The sequence below is a fragment of the Saccopteryx leptura genome, chromosome 4, assembly GCF_036850995.1.
Source record: "Saccopteryx leptura isolate mSacLep1 chromosome 4, mSacLep1_pri_phased_curated, whole genome shotgun sequence".
NCBI classification, from domain to species: Eukaryota; Metazoa; Chordata; class Mammalia; order Chiroptera; family Emballonuridae; genus Saccopteryx; species Saccopteryx leptura.
The window spans coordinates 21,086,625-21,106,337 of NC_089506.1; the positions used below are offsets into that span (position 1 = coordinate 21,086,625).

The window sequence follows — 19,713 nt, forward strand, 5'->3', positions numbered from 1 at the left end:
CCTTTTTCCTTGACTTTCTATGTAAATTTCTAATTTCCGTAAATTTTATCAAAAATCAAAGAGAACATTTAGGTAACTGGAACATACAGAAAGTCTCTGAAAAACATTAGTTGAAACTAGAACTCATCACTGACCTCAACGGTAGACAATTTATTCAAAACATCCATTAACTGAAAAACGATTACTCATTCTCTGTCTCTCTCTTTTCTACTGTTTTAACAGCACATCTTGTGGTCTGTTATCCCAAGTTCCATTACATCAAACGATTAAAGTGTTAACATTTCATTTAAAGAAATATAATAAATACTCTGAAACAATAAAAATAAGTCAGTATGTCTTAACAAACTTTGTTCATGTTGAAGTTTTTTTAGTCTTCCTAATAAATGAAGGCCAAAATCCAAACTGTGGAACAATACTCTGAAACTTTAAGTTCAATTTAGATGTCATCAATGTCTTCATCGTCATCTCCAATATCATCAAACTGGATTTCGTCATCATCTCCAGGACCAAATGTATCTGTTTCATTGATTTTAGCATGTTCCGGAAGCTCGCCATAGGCCTTCAGACTTCTGGCTTCATCGGCATTGAACTTTAGGATTACATCAGCTTTGTTATCCTGATAGTCTCGCAGACCAACCAGTATAATGTCTGAGGTATTGATCCAAACCTTTTTTCTCAGCTTTCCTCTGATGTGACATAACCTCTTCACACCGTCAAAGCACATTGCTTCTAATCGTCCATTTCCCAACATTTTGATGACCTGAGCGTACTCTTGTCCATCTTCTTTAAAGACCAGTTCTCTTTTTTCAGATTCGTTCTCATTCTTACCTCTCCGTCTGTTTTTACCTCCTTTACCTTTATTTTTGGGCATGACGGTGCCCGGTGCCCGTCGCCTCCCGGCGTTTCCGACTCCTAGCCTCCTAAGCCGGTGGTGGCTGAGCAACGACTGCTCCAGAGGGCCCGCACGACGTAACAATCGCAGGTGTCGCGCGGGGGCGCTGTGGCGCTGAGTTCTTGGGAGATGCGTAGGCCACCCAGCTCCTGCCTGACCAAATGGCGTCGCTGCGGTTCATCGTTTTGTTTTGTTTTTCTGTCTGTGGCATTTGGGTCAAGATCTCTGACCAAGTCTGACCTGGGTCAGCGCTGAATCTAGCCAACACACATCGGGTCAAACACATGCAAGGGTCTCACCCTCTTTGCAGAGTCTCTCCCCTACGAGACCAGCTATATAATTCGAAGGGTCAGTGTGAAATAAAACAGAGCCATTTGTTCAAAAGGTATTAAGAATGCATGAACCAATCGGTGGCCCTCCAGCACAGCTGCACGTCGCACGCCCACCGAGGCAGCCGCTCCTGTCACCGCCTCGCTGCTCATTGCAAGAGGGTGAAGGTAGTTAGAACCTTCTGCACATGGTAGGCTCTTACTGAGTCCTCATAGATTTCGTATTAGAGAAAAGAAAGAACCCTCAGTCCACTTGCAGATTCGGTGATGAACGCGGACCCTATTCCTGAGTACTGGCTGTACAAAAAGTATTAGAAAACATTTCAGCGAAAGGAGCCCCACCCTGGCAGGGATAAGGCTGAATAACCTTTTGGGCTTATTCCATTTTATTTTAAATTTCTAGAACTCTGTAAAAATATGCAAGGATGTTATACACGTATCATATACCAAATCTGGGCTTTGATGCTTTTAGTAACAGGAGAAACATATCTATTGTACAGCAAGTCATTGTCTTTTTCCTCAAGTGTATTAATATTGAGAAGAAAAAAAGTGAAAATTTAAAAAAATTGTATGAGAACCAGTCTCATCATAAAACTGTGGTGTGGATACAAGAAAAGCAGTTATGGTTGAGGGGTTTATTTCTCTGATGATGTATCACTCAGATTGCCTTAAATGAGCCCAAAAGATTTCTAGTGTTTCATGAAAGGACTCGGACTGAAGTGAGACTAGGAAATGCTGCCCTGGAGAGCCACAAAAAGTTTCCTAGGTGTCCCACAGTTAATAAAGAAAACAGAATACAGAAAATCTACTCTTTGTAAAACCCAGGGTTATCCAAGTTCATTGAATCACATAACCCTGTTTTTGTACAATAACTACCAAAACCTGGTGTTGAGCAAGCACACTTGGGGAAATGCTGATTTAAAGAATTCATGGAGCTTGTAAGGAGGAAATTTGCCTTGTTGAGCACCTGCTAGATTCTAGGCACTGTTTTATGCAATTGACATGCTTTAACTCAGTTAATAGAACAGTCAGCCCCTAGAGGTGGTTATGGTCCTGATTTTTATATAAAGTGATCATTAACTAATTTCCCTGATGCAGCAGCTATGGAAAGAGAGTGAAGGTTCCTCAAAAATATTAACAATAGAGCTGCCATACCACCCAGCAATTCTACTTCTGGGTGTTTATCCAAAGAAAACAAAAATACTAATTTATAAACACTAATTGAAAAAGATATTATGTTCATTGTAGTATTATTTACAATAGCTAAGATATAGAAGCAACCTAGGTGTTTATCAATAGGGAAACGGATAAAGAAGATGTGATATATATATATATATACACAATGGAGTATTACTCAGCCATTAAAAGAAAAACATCTTGCCATTTGTGACACTGGGACCTAAAGGGTATTATGCTAAGTGACATAAGACAGATAGAGAAAGACAAATACCATATGATTTCACTTATGTATGAAATCGAAAGAAAGAAAGAAAGAAAGAAAGAAAGAAAGAAAGAAAGAAAGAAAGAAAGAAAGAAAGAAAGCAAAAGAGGACAACTACCAAGAAAACCCAGAAACAGACTCATAGATACAGAGAACAAATTGGCAGTTGCTAGTACGGAAGAAGGTGGAAGATGGATGAAAATGGTGAAGGGGAATGAGAGGTACAAACTTCTAGTTATAAAAATAAGTCATGGGGCTGTAATCTTTAGTCTAGGGGAAATAGTGAGTCCTCTCGTAATAACTTTGTATGGTGATGGATGCTTACTAGACTATTTGTGGTGATCACACATAAGGTATTAAATGTTGAATCACTATGTTGTACACCTGAAATTCCTATACTATTGTATGTCAACTATACTTTAATTTTTAAAAAGTTTTTTAAAAAGTAATCCCCATGAACATGCAACTTCAAGTGGTACTGGACTCTGAGTCATTGTCTGACTCTAGAGCCTAAGCCTCTTCCTCTACAAAAGTCAAAATTTACTCGCAGTGAAAACAGAACATCAAGTATCTGTAACACTTTAAGCTCTGTTTTGAAGATGGAGTCTTTCATAAGAGACGTGGAATTTTCTTGACAGAGTGTTCACAAATGAAACAATGAATCTGCCTTTTTATGTAGCCCGCCATCTGTTATGAGACCCAACAGACGAATCTTTCTTTTCACAACAAAACCAAGCTGAACAATTATACCAAGTAATGAAGATGGAGAATGCAGAATAGCTTCGTGGAAAATCAGAGCTGTTCAGCTGGTCTGAATACTGTTAAACTGAAACTAATACCTAGAGTATTATACATCTTGTCAGGGTTCATTTTAAAGATAAATGTGTTAAGAACTTAGCCTTTAAAAGAAATATGTGGATTTTTATTAACCAGCTACCAGAGGCAGTTGGATCAAAATCCAAATGGATGGACTCTTGGGTTTATGTTAACTTCTGATCAGATCCTGATTTACCCTTTATTCTTTTTTCTCTTTCTGAAGCTGGAAATGGGGAGAGATAGTCAGACAGACTCCCGCATGCGCCCGACCGGGATCCACCCGGCACGCCCACCAGGGGCGATGCTCTGCCCCTCTGGGGCGTCGCTCTGTCGCAACCAGAGCCACTCTAGCGCCTGGGGCAGAGGCCAAGGAGCCATCCCCAGCGCCCGGGCCATTTTTGCTCCAATGGAGCTTTGGCTGCGGGAGGGGAAGAGAGAGACAGAGAGGAAGGAGGGGGTGGGGGTGGAGAAGCAAATGGGCGCTTCTTCTATGTGCCCTGGCTGGGAATCGAACCCGGGTCCCCCGCACGCCAGGCCGACGCTCTACCGCTGAGCCAACCCGCCAGGGCCTACCCTTTATTCTTAAAACTGAAAATAAAATTTACTGTTGAGCATCTTTCTTCACTCCATCTGAGATAATTCAGTGTTTTATGCTTGCCAGCTTCTCCAGATTTTCAGGAAACACTTAATCTTTAATTGGTGAATCACCGCACACATTAATATTAAAGAAAGTGTCCATATATACAGCTAATCTGGAATTGAGCCTGCGTCGACACTTGTGAAAGCTGACCTAGAAAAAGAGAAGTGTGTGGCAAGACTAGTGACTAAAGAGACAGCTGGGACTGGAGACGACAGTGAGAAAAGACCCATTTAGAAAAAGTTCACTTGTGGGATAAGTAAGGATTAGTTAGAGGCATCTGGTGGATTTGAAGCACTGACATGTAGCTAGTAAGCATGAGAGCCAGGATTCCATGTAACCACTTCTCCCAGCAGCCGAGAGCCTGGTCACCATGTCAGAGAGCTGCATCCTTTCCCCGATGGCGGTGGCAGCGGTGTTAGGGTAAAAGTAGCAGTTAGTCAAGCTACTGTTTCCCGAAAGAGACACAATGCTATTAGGGCACCAAACCAGAGGTATGGTGATGGGGGTGGGGAACAAGAACCAGAGACACTTATTCTGAAATACATAGGGGAAGAACCCCCGAAAACTCTTAGAGATTGCTGGGGAGACTCTTGAGGGTGGCTAATTACTAGTCAACCGTCAGTCTGACACTACACAGGAAGTGTCACTCTATTATAGGGGCAGGCTGATGAGGTTCATTGGAAAACAAAACATTATGTAATGACCACATTTTGGTTTTATGGATTAACTGGTTATTGTTTGTGTCTCTCCAGCCCCCCACTTTTGTAGCAAATCCTCCCCACCTGACTCTGGTCATGGGCACCTGACCCACGCTTGCCCAATCATAGTGGGCCATGCCCACACGTCAGTTTGACTAGTACCGGTATATGAGCACATAACTAAGACCAACATGATTGGAATATATCCTTAAACTTGTTTGAGTCTAGAGTGAAATAAAGAGTAATAAGACATTATTACTTGAATTGATTATTATGAGTCAAAATAATCAAAATAATTCAAGGGGATGAGGGTAGGTGAAACAAAATTATTCACGTTGAAACAGGATGATTGATACATTGAACATGGTTACACTATTCTCTCTTTCTACTTCTGTAAATGTTCATGTGGTTTTTTCCCCATAATTTGAAAAGAAAAGAAATTCCTGATGTTTTATCTACTGTAGCTGGAGGAGAGAATTTCTGTTTCCTCTTAGATCATGAACTGTGAGCAGCCCTCATCCCCATTGCTGGAGAAAGCCCGTCTGTAATAAATGACCAGACCATCCTCCAGGGAAAATAAGGACAAGGGATGGAGAATGAGAGAGAGGGTGCAGATGTATATGGTGGTTTAAGAGAGGGTGCAGATGTATATGGTGGTTTAGCAAGATTTTATTTCTTCACATGGAGAGATGGTCACAAACAAAGCTGATCACATCTGACCCCTTTGCTTAAAATGTCCATTTGTACAAGAAATGTATATATCCACACATAGAATACAAGACTGGAGGATTGTATTATATTTAATATATTGTATATATACATATATGAAATATTGTATATAAATCTTTAGTCCATCTAGACTTTATTTCAGAACATGGTGAGGAGTATGTAATATATTTTATCCCAAAATAATTATCCTAGCACTATTTATTGAATAAGTTACCATTTTCTCACAATCTAATGTGCCATTTCCATCAAATTTTACTCGTCTATACAATATATATATTCTTTTGGCCTATACGTTTTAGCCCATGTTTCACACTGTTTATTATATTATTTTTTAGAATATAAAAATCTGAAAGTTTAAGTTCCCTGTTGTAAAAGATAGTCTTACTTATTAATATTTAAATGCCTTCCTGCTGTTTTATCATTTCAGATAAAATTTAAAAGAGTTTTGTCAGCTTTTTAAAAGTTCAATTGAGATTTAAATTGTAATTCCATTATATTTATATATAGTTTGGGGGGATTTTAAGGACTTTGAATGATTTAATAAGCCTTCTGAAAATTGCATAGTCTCTATATAGGCCTAAGTAGGATATTCAAAACAATCGTACTTCTGATTTTCTCTTTGGAAGACTGTTGTGACATTTTAAGATTCTGAATTTTGATTTGACATTTTTACTAGATTATTTGTACGAAGTTCTTTATTTCTAGTAGCATGGATAATGTGAACTTTTTCCACAAATATAACTTTACTTGACTAATATTTATCTGTATTTATTTCTAATGCACGTTACGTTTCTGAGAAATTTTATCAAAGCCAGCTCCTACATTTTTCATTTGGATCATGGCTGCAATTCCAAGAGAAGGGAAGGATGTATGTTTGAGAATTAGGCTCCCCCTGCTGGTCGTTTTGGCACCTTAGAATGCATCTTGAATTCAGTCTTTTGAAACCCAATTGTTTTATAGCATCTTGGACCTAAGAGACCAACTTGTTTGCTAGATAGTCTGCATAGATAAGATTTATTGATATAAAATTTAAAGTAGCACACAATTAATTCTAAAATGTATAAGTCAAGAACTAAAAAAGAAGAGAGGTCACTATAATTAGAAGACAGTGGTGTGCTGGTGGATGTTTAACAGTCAGCTCTCTGAAAAGCACTGATCTGAAATATTTGCTAATTTCTGTGGCGTAAGTACTTTCACTAAGGCTCATTTCAAGTTAACTGTAAGAACTCACTGAGAGTGGAGCTGGGAAGAGATGCTCATAGTTGGCTCTAACAAGCCAACTCCACAGTTTATCATTGGTTGAGGATGTGGGAAGTCTTGAGCTAGGTTTTATATTCTGCATAAGATATGTGAGAGCTAAGAGTGGAAAGTAAAACAAACAAACAAACAAACAAAGCTAGATCCCAATTTAAATCCTGCACCACAGCTTTCTAGCTTTGAGCCATGTATTCTTTGAATTGAAGTGTTCTTGTCTCTAAAATAAATCAGTGATACCCACCCTGCAAAATTATTGTAAAAATTAAACTAAATAATGAATATAAATCATCTCAACAGAACATGTATTTCTTTTTTTTTTTTTTTTGTATCTTTCTTAAGCTGGAAATGGGGAGAGACAGTCAGACAGACTCCCGCATGCGCCCGACCGGGATCCACCCGGCACGCCCACCAGGGGCGATGCTCTGCCCACCAGGGGGCGATGCTCTGCCCCACCGGGGGCCTCGCTCAGACGCGACCAGAGCCACTCTAGCACCTGGGGCAGAGGCCAAGGAGCCATCCCCAGCGCCCGGGCCATCCTTGCTCCAATGGAGCCTTGGCTGTGGGAGGGGAAGAGAGAGACAGAGAGGAAGGAGGGGGCGGGGGTGGAGAAGCAAATGGGCGCTTCTCCTATGTGCCCTGGCCGGGAATTGAACCTGGGTCCCCCGCACGCCAGGCCGACGCTCTACCGCTGAGCCAACCGGCCAGGGCCAGAACATATATTTCTAATAAATGGCAAGTTAACTACCAACATATACACAAAGGAAAGAAGACCATCTGGACTAGAATATAAGGTAATCAGACACATAGATGTTTATCATGTTTTGTTTGCTCACTTATTTTGTTCTTTAGATTCTGTGTGGAAGTGAAATCATATGGTATCAGACTCTTAGATTCAGAAAACAAACTGATAGTTGGCAGAGGGGAGGAAAATTGGGGGAGGGCGGGATGAGAAAGGTGAAGGGATTAGAAGTACAAACTGGCAGTTACAAAATAGTCCCAGGGATATAAATTGCAGCATAGGGAATATACTCAATAATATTGTAATAACTAGGTATGGTGCCAGGTGGGAAATATTGAGTGGGGGAGTCACATCATAAATTTAATAATTGTCTAACCACTCTCTTGTACACCTTAAACTAATACAAAATATTGAATGTCAACTGTAATGGAAAAATGAAATAAAAAAAAAAGATGTTAATCATATAATGAAATTGGGGTTGTTACCCTAAACAGGCACTTGTGTTCTCTGATCTCGGAGTTACTAGTCTAGGAAGAGTGGTTTGTTTAGTTGGCTATGAGGAAGTCATTCTGACTATAATGAGAAGTACACATTAGAGGAATATGGAGCAGTAATAGCAGATAAATAATATTGTATGTGGTTTTGGTTTTCTGCATAAGAGGCAATACGAGGGGCAATTAATTTTTAAGTAGTAGAGAACATATATTCTCAGGATGTCTGGTCCCGGGCCATTGACAGAAGGAACAAGATACACCTGTTCCTTGTGTCATCTCATGCTGCTGGATAGATTACTTTCTAGTCCTTACTTTTAGTAGGGGAGGAGACTTTAGAAAATTCTTCCTTTATGTAGGCTTCTTGGTTTCCGTTTAATACCTGTCACTATTTTCAGTTCTGTCATCACTTATGAATTGGATCTACATTTAAAAATAAAAATAAATTAAGATACAGCTTATATTTTAGGTAACATTCCTAGGTGTTTCAGTGGGAGGATTATCGGATTATCTACTCCACAAGTGGTAAGGACTCCCAATAGCTGTCAGATCGGTCCCTTTGGCCCTCCAGTCCTACATGCCAAACAGTCCCCAGTTTTACCAACTGAACTCCCCATTTTAAGCTGCTCTTGAGCACTTGTCCTCCCACTAAACTCCCCAATGCCCCAAATCTTCAGGCTAGTCCCCCAGTTCTAAGTTTCTTTCCTCCAGCCAAACCACAAGCACTTGGCCCGATTAACAACCTGCAATTCAAATACCAATGGTGTGACAAAGTCCACAATAGTTGATGCTTTTCTGTTTATTTGAAGAAGAATAAAAACAGAATTAACAAGCCATAATCTTCACAGAAATTCTAAAATGACTTAAAAATTCACTTGCACATGGTTTTGTTTAAATCCTCCCATATCATGTATAATATTTAAGGGAAAACTTAAACCTAAAAGCTTCAGTAATTAAGAACAAAAACAACACCCCAAAATCTCATTGAAAATGAAAAAACAATGATGGCTTATTATAAACTTTCGTACTGTGAAAACTTTTGGGATGGTTAATTTTATGTGTCAATTTGGCTAGGCTATGATTCTCAATTATTTTGTCAAACACCAATATAGATGTTGCTGTGAAGGTATTTTGTAGATGTGACCAACATTTTCATCAGCATACCTTGAGTAAAGCAGATTGCCCTCCATAGTGTGGGTGGGCCTCATCCAATCAGTTGAAGGTTTTAAGAGCGGAGACTGAGATTTCTCCAAACAGAAAGCATTCCCCTCAAGACTGCACTATATAAAACCTGAGTTTCACTCTGCTTCCTTGCAGAATTTGAATTCAAGATCACAACATGAAATCTTGCCTCAATTTTCAGGCTGTTAGCCTACACTGCAGAGTGTGACTGTGCCAGGCCCCACAATCAATGTGAGACAATTTCTTAAAACAAATCAATTCTCTCTGTCTCTCTCTCTCTCTTCTTCTTCTTCTTCTTCCTCTCTGATAGCTTTGTGTTTTTAGAGAACCATTAGGTCATTAGGGGTGACTGTAAAGGTGTATAATGGGGGATTGGAAAAGGTTATTGCACAGTAAGGAAAATGCCAAGAGGCTGAGGTTATTAATTACTTATATGAATACTATCATGCTATTTAAGGACAAAGGTAAAATTTGAATGCATATGTATTTTCCTTTAACCGAAAATTATCAGCTTCCAAAATGTGCCTGTTGTAAAACTGTGATTGTAAGAACTGTCTGACTGAGGACAAGGCCAGGCAGTAACCAGATAGTTAGAAATCCAGAAAAATGGAATTATAATGTTAAATATGTGTCCTGGCAAGGACCCAGGTGTGGTGGCTTGTGCTGTGGCATGTTGGATATGGATCCCCAACAATGGTGGGCCTCGCTGGACCCCACAGAGTGTGACCCCATGGAGAAGTAAACGTGTATGACTGTAAATGTGTGCAAGAGGCTGTTCCTATACCCCCAGTCCATCGACGCTTCACACTTGATCGAAATGACCTCGGGATGGAAGTCGAGGGCCCAGAGCACGTTTCACTGGATCTGGGCTTCACGCAGCAGAACTGGAAATATTTTGCACACTGCCTGTAGTTCAAAGTACTGTGGCAGTTCTTTTATTGTGAGACCGCTATTTCTTGTCACATTGATTATTATTCTATATAAACATAAAAAATTCTTACTGTGTTTACTCCTTAAGTTCCTTCAAATGAAGCTGGTAGCAGTTTACTTGGGAGTTTTCCCAGGCGGTTTCCAAAGAGAGACCACATGCTTCTCTCTGCCGCTGAAAACTAGAGTCTTTATTGGTTTGAAAACGTCATTCAAGTGTCTTTCAAGTTCCAAAGGGTCGTTGCAGTGACAAAGCCACTGTGAACGTGCCAGGTGTCTAGGTAGCGTTTGAGGGCGAATCTTTCACATATCCCGTCTGTGGTAGCGTCCGTGATACAGACATCCCATCGATACCTGGGGATCCAACCAACTGAAATATAGGTTTGTAATTTTTAAAAGAAGATATTTTTCCATTGGAAAAAAAATAGTTGTTAGAAAAAAACTTTAGAGAGGAAGTTTCAGAAAATATAAGGGGAAGGCTCCTTAAGGAAAAAAAAAAGTGTGTTTATTTGCATGTCCTTATTGTTTGTTTTCATTGGAAAGTGAGTTTGATAGGTTTTTAAAAAGCATTTAGCAAAATTTTGCCTTGGGGCATTGGGATGCTATTTTTGTGGCTTATTTTATTTGAAAACTTTATTTGTTTAGAAACTGAGGCTACAGGACTTTAAACAACATCAAGTTTCTAAAAAGGCCCTTTATTCACCCCCTCCCCCCGCTTCAGGTCCAGAAATGTAGTGGAAGATTTCTATTAAAAACCTTTTTTTTTCCTTTTCTTTTTTTACTTCTGGACTTTAGTTTGTTTGTTGGTTCTTAATTGGAAACTGAAGTGGGGGACATGTATTTTTAAAGCCATGCCTAAAATTTACAGCCGTCTTTCTCTGCTATTTTTATCCTTCGTTATGTCAGAAAATTTTAATTTTCTTAGCTTTTGTCTGTTCCTCAGTTTTATATTGGAAACTGTGGAATGGAAACTTGAAGCACTATCACATATTGAAAAGCTTTTAAAAGACGCTTAAAAGCTGTGAAATCAGGCTTTAGGCTGCATATTTCTGTGATTTTTGTTCTACTTTAAAGCTTTTAATTTCATATCGTGTATTTATACCATATGGTATTTCAGTGTGTGTAACAGTTAAATTCATTCATTTTTTTGTTTATTTTATACAACACATACAGACTTCGTCCTGTTTCCCGGGCTCTCCTCTGGGAATTGGGGTACCGCGTGAAGAAAACTGAGTCCCTGGCCTTATGCCGCTGGGACTCATGGGTGTTCGGGAGGATCTTCTGTTTGGGAGTGGGGCGGGGGTTGTGTTGGTGACAGGATGTGTTGGAGGAAAGAAGGGCTTGAGAGTCAGGTTTCAGATGGAGCTGGAGCTGGTGGTGGTGGGGGAGGAGTTGGTTGTAGAGTTGGGGGGAAGGGGTGATTGCCAGGAAGAATGGGCTAGAAATGAGAAACGTAGGGATAAAGGTTGGAGGCTGGGTTTTGGGTAACTGGACTGGGAACTAATAAAGTCAGAGCTTTACTGGATGTCATCCCATGGACGGTGTGGTAGGATGCACCCTGATTTTTATAGGGAGTTTCTGTTCTTAGTGCTGACGACACCATCTTAAAAGGACCTCACTATAAACATGTTGAAATGTCTCTCCCCTGTATAATACACACATATATACTGGTATTCCTGTTCATCAGTGGACTACATGGATGAAGAGTTAACCCCACATAGCAGGACAGCTTAATCAAAAAAGATTTGAAGAGTTTCCTCTGTACAAGATACCAGACTAGGAGCTCTGGGGCATAGAGAGAAGACTGAGCTCTGGCCCCTGGTCTCATCGAGTTCACACTGGGTTGGGGAGAAACACGTGAGAAGATAGAATACCCATACACACGAGAGGTGAGCAGAAATTCATTTAAACACGTTAAGAGATACATTAAAACCTCTCCATACAAGATTCACTCCCGAATAAATGGGAATGGTAATAACATGATAGTGACCTTGCTAGAGTTCTTTGCACTCCCTGGTAGAGTGCTTACTCTGTCCTAGGCTGTTGGAGTGCTTACTCTGTCCTAGGCTGTTGGAGTGCTTACTCTGTCCTAGGCTGTTGGAGTGCTTACTCTGTCCTAGGCTGTTGGAGTGCTTACTCTGTCCTAGGCTGTTGGAGTGCTTACTCTGTCCTAGGCTGTTGGAGTGCTTACTCTGTCCTAGGCTGTTGGAGTGCTTACTCTGTCCTAGGCTGTTGGAGTGCTTACTCTGTCCTAGGCTGTTGGAGTGCTTACTCTGTCCTAGGCTGTTGGAGTGCTTACTCTGTCCTAGGCTGTTGGAGTGCTTACTCTGTCCTAGGCTGTTGGAGTGCTTACTCTGTCCTAGGTTGTTGGAGTGCTTACTCTGTCCTAGGCGTCATGTGAAATGTTTTTCAAGTATAACTCAGACTCTCCCAAGTCCTTTGACCTTCTTGGGCCTGTTTTCTTTAAAATGCCTTGAGACTCCACCCTTCATAAAGTCAAAGACTGACGCAGTCTACAGTATTTGGGGGGGCTTTCCCAGTGTGTATGTATAAGGGGTGAGGGTGGTGGTGGGTGTTAGCGTACTGCCTCCTCTCCCAACATTCCCTCTTCCTGATCAAGTTTCAGTTCCCCCTTCCCAGCTGTCCAATGTTGAAGCTCTTTCTGTCCTCGTTATCTTATTAGTGAAACTCTTCCCTTTCTCCATTCCTTGAAACAAACTTTTCTGAAGGTCAGAGGGGAAAAGGGGCATTAAGAGCAAAACAGAGTAGAACACTAACACTAACCGGAGTTAGTTCACATCGAACACTCTCTTCTCTCCAAAGGCCTCTTCTAGTCATTCTCTCTCTGAATTTTAGGCTCCTCAACCCTATGCCCTTTTCCCTGGACTGTAGATATCTGGATTTCAAATACATGACCAATCACAGAAAGTCAGTTTTTTTTTAATTCAACCCTTCTCCACCATCTGGACTTGTGGGGGAGGGGATAACAAAAGCAGCTTTGCCTTTCAGACCCAAAAGACACATCCAGATATTTTCTAAACAAAAGCGCAATTCTCTCCTTAAGAAGTATTCTGTCTTGATCCATGACTCAAATGGCAGTTATCTAAAACTAGCATTCTTGCTTTCCTGTGCTTCGTAAGCATCTACACATAGGCCTGGAACAAGAGGTTATTACTTCCATTTTATAGACATAGAAACTCGGGCTTAAGGAACCTAATTCACTCAGGTTGTAAGTGACAAAGCTAAAACCCATACCTATATCTACTGACCTTAAAGCCTTTTCCACTTGACTATCCTATTTCTTGATTGATGTACAGAAAAGCAAGGGGGCTACCAGCATTCAGAAGAAGTAACACACTGTCAGAAGGTAGAGGAGGGGAGATTTCATTGAGAAGAGGAGACATAGAAGTGAGAACTAGTCTAGACATAAAACTATAAAGATTTGAACTCAGGTGTGACAATGGGCCAAGGGTTCTGGTCACATAATAGGGGAACAGAGAGAATTAAAAATGGCTTTACATTTTCTGGTCTGGGTGACTGAGAGGTATTGCTGTGCCGGGCACTGTATATGTCAGGCATTGTGCCACATGTTGGGACAGTAGCAGGAACGGGAAAGTCAGGGGAAAGGATGAGGCGTCTGTAGTCAGACAGGAAGAGCTTGCGGGGAGAAGACACTGGCTCTTGTTGTCCAGCAGGCAACAGGAAATACCAAACTCATTTGCATAAAAGGTGGAGGCGCTCAGAGAACACCAGGTGGCAGCATGGACTCAGAAGTTAAAGTGAAGCAGGACCAGTTATTCCATTGTCTTCTAATCTGCATGTAAATCAGATGAAAACAAAATACCATGATTCTTAGGAGAGTACTTCGAAAATTTCATAATAACATTAATCCATTAAATGTTGATTTAACATTTATGAATAACCTTTCCATTTGGGGAAAGGGTGGTTTGTTTTAGTCGAAGCATATGTGTATTAATATTGCTTAGCTTCTACATAATATAATTTATCTAAAGTCTATCAGAAATATATATATATGATTGGGAGTTGAAGCTTCCTGCTCCTCCCCTCATTCTCTCTCTCTCTCTCTCTCTCTCTCTCTCTCTCTCTCACACACACACCTCTAAAATAAATAAATAAATAAAAATAATTTTTAAAAAAAAGAAATATACATATGATTAAGGCAACAGCCTCTGAACTGGACACATATTCCAAATATTATTAAACTGCATGATGGTGTTCAGAGTTTACAAGCTAATAGTTGCCCGTATGGGCAGGGATGGAAGTCCTGTAGCTGTGAGGTTATAATACTGTTCATTGTGACTGCTGTTACATAGTTAGCACATTATATTCCTGTGTGTTTCATGTAGGTCTTGTTTCGACATTTGGCACAATCCTTGTGTCCATGCTTTGTATCCCATCCCCCATCCCACCTTCCCTGCAATCAAACTCACTTAATAACCCCTTTGTTCCCAGGTTGTTGCATCTTTCTCTTACAATTAGTTCTATACCCTCTCACTTCATGCCCTCGCAGGTCTCCATGTCAAACAGCAGTGGGCTATTGTTAGGGAGGGAGCCAGGGTGAAAGTGCAACAGCCAGCCAGCGTGGCAGAGGGGACCCTGCAGCACAGGGATGGTGTCCTCCTCCCTCCGGCAGTGTCCTCCTCCCTCAGGCCGTGTCCTCCTCCCTCCGGCAGTGTCCTCCTCCCTCCGGCAGTGTCCTCCTCCCTCAGGCAGTGTCCTCCTCCCTCAGGCAGTGCCCTCCTCCCTCAGGCAGTGTCCTCCTCCCTCCAAGCACAGGGGCAGTGTCCTCCTCCCTCCTCCCTCAGACAGTGTCCTCCTCCCTCAGTCAGTGTCCTCCTCCCTCCGGCAGTGTCCTCCTCCCTCAGGCAGTGTCCTCCTCCCTCAGGCAGTGTCCTCCTCCCTCAGGCCGTGTCCTCCTCCCTCCGGCAGTGTCCTCCTCCCTCAGGCAGTGTCCTCCTCCCTCAGGCAGTGTCCTCATCCCTCAGGCAGTGTCCTCATCCCTCCTCCCTCAGGCTGTGTCCTCCTCCCTCAGGCAGTGTCCTCATCCCTCCTCCCTCAGGCAGTGTCCTCCTCCCTCAGGCAGTGTCCTCATCCCTCCTCCCTCAGGCAGTGCCCTCCTCCCTCAGGCAGTGCCCTCCTCCCTCAGGCAGTGTCCTCCTCCCTCCTCCCTCAGGCAGTGCCCTCCTCCCTCAGGCAGTGTCCTCCTCCCTCAGGCAGTGTCCTCCTCCCTCCTCCCTCAGGCAGTGTCCTCCTCCCTCCTCCCTCAGGCAGTGTCCTCCTCCCTCAGGCAGTGTCCTCCTCCCTCCTCCCTCAGGCAGTGTCCTCCTCCCTCCTCCCTCAGGCAGTGCCCTCCTCCCTCCTCCCTCAGGCAGTGCCCTCCTCCCTCAGGCAGTGCCCTCCTCCCTCAGGCAGTGTCCTCCTCCCTCCTCCCTCAGGCAGTGCCCTCCTCCCTCAGGCAGTGTCCTCCTCCCTCAGGCAGTGCCCTCCTCCCTCAGGCAGTGTCCTCATCCCTCCTCCCTCAGGCAGTGTCCTCCTCCCTCAGGCAGTGTCCTCATCCCTCCTCCCTCAGGCAGTGCCCTCCTCCCTCAGGCAGTGTCCTCCTCCCTCAGGCAGTGTCCTCCTCCCTCAGGCCGTGTCCTCCTCCCTCCTCCCTCAGGCAGTGTCCTCCTCCCTCAGGCAGTGTCCTCATCCCTCCTCCCTCAGGCAGTGCCCTCCTCCCTCAGGCAGTGCCCTCCTCCCTCAGGCAGTGTCCTCCTCCCTCAGGCAGTGCCCTCCTCCCTCAGGCAGTGTCCTCCTCCCTCAGGCAGTGTCCTCATCCCTCCTCCCTCAGGCAGTGCCCTCCTCCCTCAGGCAGTGTCCTCCTCCCTCAGGCAGTGCCCTCCTCCCTCAGGCAGTGTCCTCCTCCCTCAGGCAGTGTCCTCCTCCCTCCTCCCTCAGGCAGTGTCCTCCTCCCTCAGGCAGTGTCCTCCTCCCTCAGGCAGTGTCCTCCTCCCTCCTCCCTCCAAGCACAGGGGCAGTGCCCTCCTCCCTCAGGCAGTGCCCTCCTCCCTCCTCCCTCAGGCAGTGCCCTCCTCCCTCAGGCAGTGTCCTCCTCCCTCAGGCAGTGTCCTCCTCCCTCCTCCCTCAGGCAGTGTCCTCCTCCCTCAGGCAGTGTCCTCCCTCCCTCAGGCAGTGTCCTCCTCCCTCCTCCCTCAGGCAGTGTCCTCCTCCCTCAGGCAGTGTCCTCCTCCCTCCAAGCACAGGGGCAGTGCCCTCCTCCCTCAGGCAGTGCCCTCCTCCCTCCTCCCTCAGGCAGTGCCCTCCTCCCTCCTCCCTCAGGCAGTGCCCTCCTCCCTCAGGCAGTGTCCTCCCCCCTCAGGCAGTGTCCTCCTCCCTCCTCCCTCAGGCAGTGCCCTCCTCCCTCCTCCCTCAGGCAGTGTCCTCCTCCCTCAGGCAGTGTCCTCCTCCCTCAGGCAGTGTCCTCCTCCCTCCTCCCTCAGGCAGTGTCCTCCTCCCTCAGGCAGTGTCCTCCTCCCTCCTCCCTCAGGCAGTGTCCTCCTCCCTCCATGCCTGGCGCTTTAGAGATACTTTAGAAAGATGTCACTGGTAATTAACGCCAAATTCGCCCCGTAAATATGATGGCTTGTAAATCCACAATTCATATTTTGCTGTATAGAGTTATTCTTAATTGTTTACTCAATGATAATTAGCTCATTCCAACTGTGAATTTAGTTCTTTTCAATGGATCCATTTGTTGTTCTTATATAATTCTAAATTATTGAAATTCTTCAGTGTTGAGCCATGAAAAACTGAAGTAATATGATCCAACAATGTAAAAAAACAACCACCCAAATTATAAGAAGCTTATTATGTTGTGAACAATTCACCCATGAAGACAAGTGTCTCTTTCTGGTATTTGGTAGAATTCAAGGAGGCAGAAGAAGAAGTGTTGTCTATAACACACGGGGAAACTGGCACAGAATAGTGGAGGGAAAAGGAATTAATCTTACCCACACGGAGGGTTTAGAGAACAACTCTCAAAATCATGGGCAAAGACTATCTGAGGAACTGTTCCGAGTCAAAGGGACAGAACAATCTATTGCGATGCATGAACCTGGATTGAATCCTGCACTAGGAAATAAAGGCAGTTATTGGGATCATTGATAGCAATGAAATATGGACTACATGGATTTCCCGAACTGGATCGTTGTGCTGTGGTTGGCAAAAGGAATCCTTGTTCATAGGAGACAGGTAAATATGTTTCAGGAGATAGGATCATGATGGCTGCAACTTATCATCAGATAATTCAGGGAAAAAATGGAAAGAGGTAAAAAAACAAGTATTATAAAATGTTAACAGATGTTGAATCTAGGTGAAGTTAAAAAAGGATATGGAAGTTCTTTATACTATTCTTATAACTTTTCCATACATTCACAAGTCTTTTAAGTTTAAAAGTAATGATGACAATACTAGTAATAACAATTTGGAGAAGCTGACCTAATACTTAAATTATCATTAGCTACATTTTTCTGCTTCAAATCGGACTAGCACAGGTGCTAGCTTCATCTTATCATCTATGGTGGCCCTGGAAATAAATATATCAGGGTCTGTGCCTAAAGTTTACATTAAATATTTTTTTGTTTTTATTATTTTCAAATTTATTATCTAATATGAAACTTAAATTTTTTTTTCACATTAAAGTTGTCAGGGCAGCACAGGGACCTCTTTTCTGAATCACTGAGGGTGTTCTCACTGCCCCAGACCCTGTCAGTGGACAGGCGGGCGAGACATGTCTGCCTGTATGTACATTTAAATTTAGTTATATTTCTTACCTACTTCTCTCTATATTGAAAAGTCATATATTGACATGGATACTGCTAAGTTTAATACAACAGCGCTGGGTTTACGTAGTCTCTCCTCCATCCTAACAGTAAGAGACGTCTCCCATTCCCCTTGACAGGTCTACTTACTTGAGCGAAGCCGCAGCAGGTAAGCAGTGTGATTGCTGTCACCACCCACGCCGGAAGAGGACGGCTTCCTCACCACAGCTCGGCTGTGACACCTGAAGGTTCGGAGGCTCCCTCTGCCTCCCCATGGTCCCTTTCCCGACGCTCCTGCAGCTCGGACTCCACCCTCTGCCACAGACCCGTCCTCACCAGTCTGGGCTCCGAAACCCCATGGCAGGCCGCCTCTCTCATGTGCTTCCCACCCAGCCCAGGTTCTGACTCCCCCAACGGGGACATGCCCACACAGGGAAGCCCTCCTTACCCTGCCCAGGGGTTCGAGCTCATTCTTCTTCTAGCAGACGTGTTCCTTAGTGACCATTCTTTATAACATCGGTGAAAACAGGAGGAAAATAAAATTGACATAGAGGAAACCCTGCAACTGAAAACACAGCCATGCGTTTATACGCTTCAGTGGAGCAGGCTTGAAATGGATTGTCTAGCTACCAAGATAATAACCCATTAAGCTTTAAATGTTCTGTATTCAAATCATCTGACACTTGCCCGAGTAGAGGTAGACAGCTTGATACAGAAGCCAACACAGCAGAATCTGGTCTTTCTCTCTCCACAAGATTATGGAATGGTTTCTGAGCTTCCCAGATGACATCAAGAATTCAGAGAATGTGGCACAAAGCCTGTTCCTTCTTAATGAAGTCATCTGTTGATTCTGTTTTTGTGATTGAATAGTCAGATGTCCCGGATCTTTTCTTCTATTGAATGACCCAGTCTATTACCTGAACTTTTGGGCACCTAAGATCTCCTGGCATAGCGGTGACAGGAACCACGTGTGTCTCTGCTCTGTCCCCTGACTTTGAGTCCAGATGGATGCCACCATTAGCGCGGTTCCTTCCAGACCTCCTCTCCCGTCTCTCTGTCTGTACCTAAACTTGTAACTCTTAAACAGCGACAACGTGGCACACGGGGAAGGGGGCGGGGCTTTGAAGCCCAGATATTTCACTGTCTGAAATGTTTAGGTAAACTTAGTTTTTAGAGAACAGTACCTTAAGTTATACCAATTTTTCTAAATTTCTGTGAAGGTTTGGGATAGCACAAATATAGTGGAGGAAATCATTTGACAATATATATGTGTTTTTTATTTTTAGTTCTGACTTTCCTAACACATGCTTACTTAGTCCAAGGACACTCAAGGTACCTTACTGTCTGAGGGAGGGAAATTAAGATTTCTATAAAAGGAACACCAAACAAAACTAACCACAACAAAATGACAGATAATGTTCAGTCTCTGTCTTTTAAACTATGGTTTAGTTTAAACGACGCAAAAACATTTAGAGCTTCAAAAATAACATTAGAAATGTAGCTTAGAGGAAGCAAAACGAAGGCCTTTCGGGAGAGGTTTCTGCCACCAGAAAGGATTAGCTATACTCATTTATATTGTTCTTTAACTTAGAATTTTACGTATGAGGCAAATGGCGCAGAAGAGGAGAGAGACCTGCCCTTTTCCAGCATGAGAGACGCTTATTTCAGGAGGCGGGGAGTGAAAGAGAAGAGTGTGGTCGCCGGAGAGATGTGCCCTGGGTTCAGTGCCTGGACCGTTTCCTTGCTCTTGTC

General features: G+C 43.2%; 1 protein-coding gene across 1 annotated transcript; it reads right to left on the reverse strand.

Moving 5' to 3' along the window:
- Positions 1-436: 436 nt before the first annotated feature.
- LOC136404058 (eukaryotic translation initiation factor 1A, X-chromosomal-like) lies at positions 437-871 on the reverse strand. Its single transcript, XM_066383538.1, has one exon. It carries the CDS (start codon positions 869-871, stop codon positions 437-439), a length of 435 nt encoding a protein of 144 aa, XP_066239635.1.
- Between the last annotated feature and the right edge of the window lie 18,842 nt (positions 872-19,713).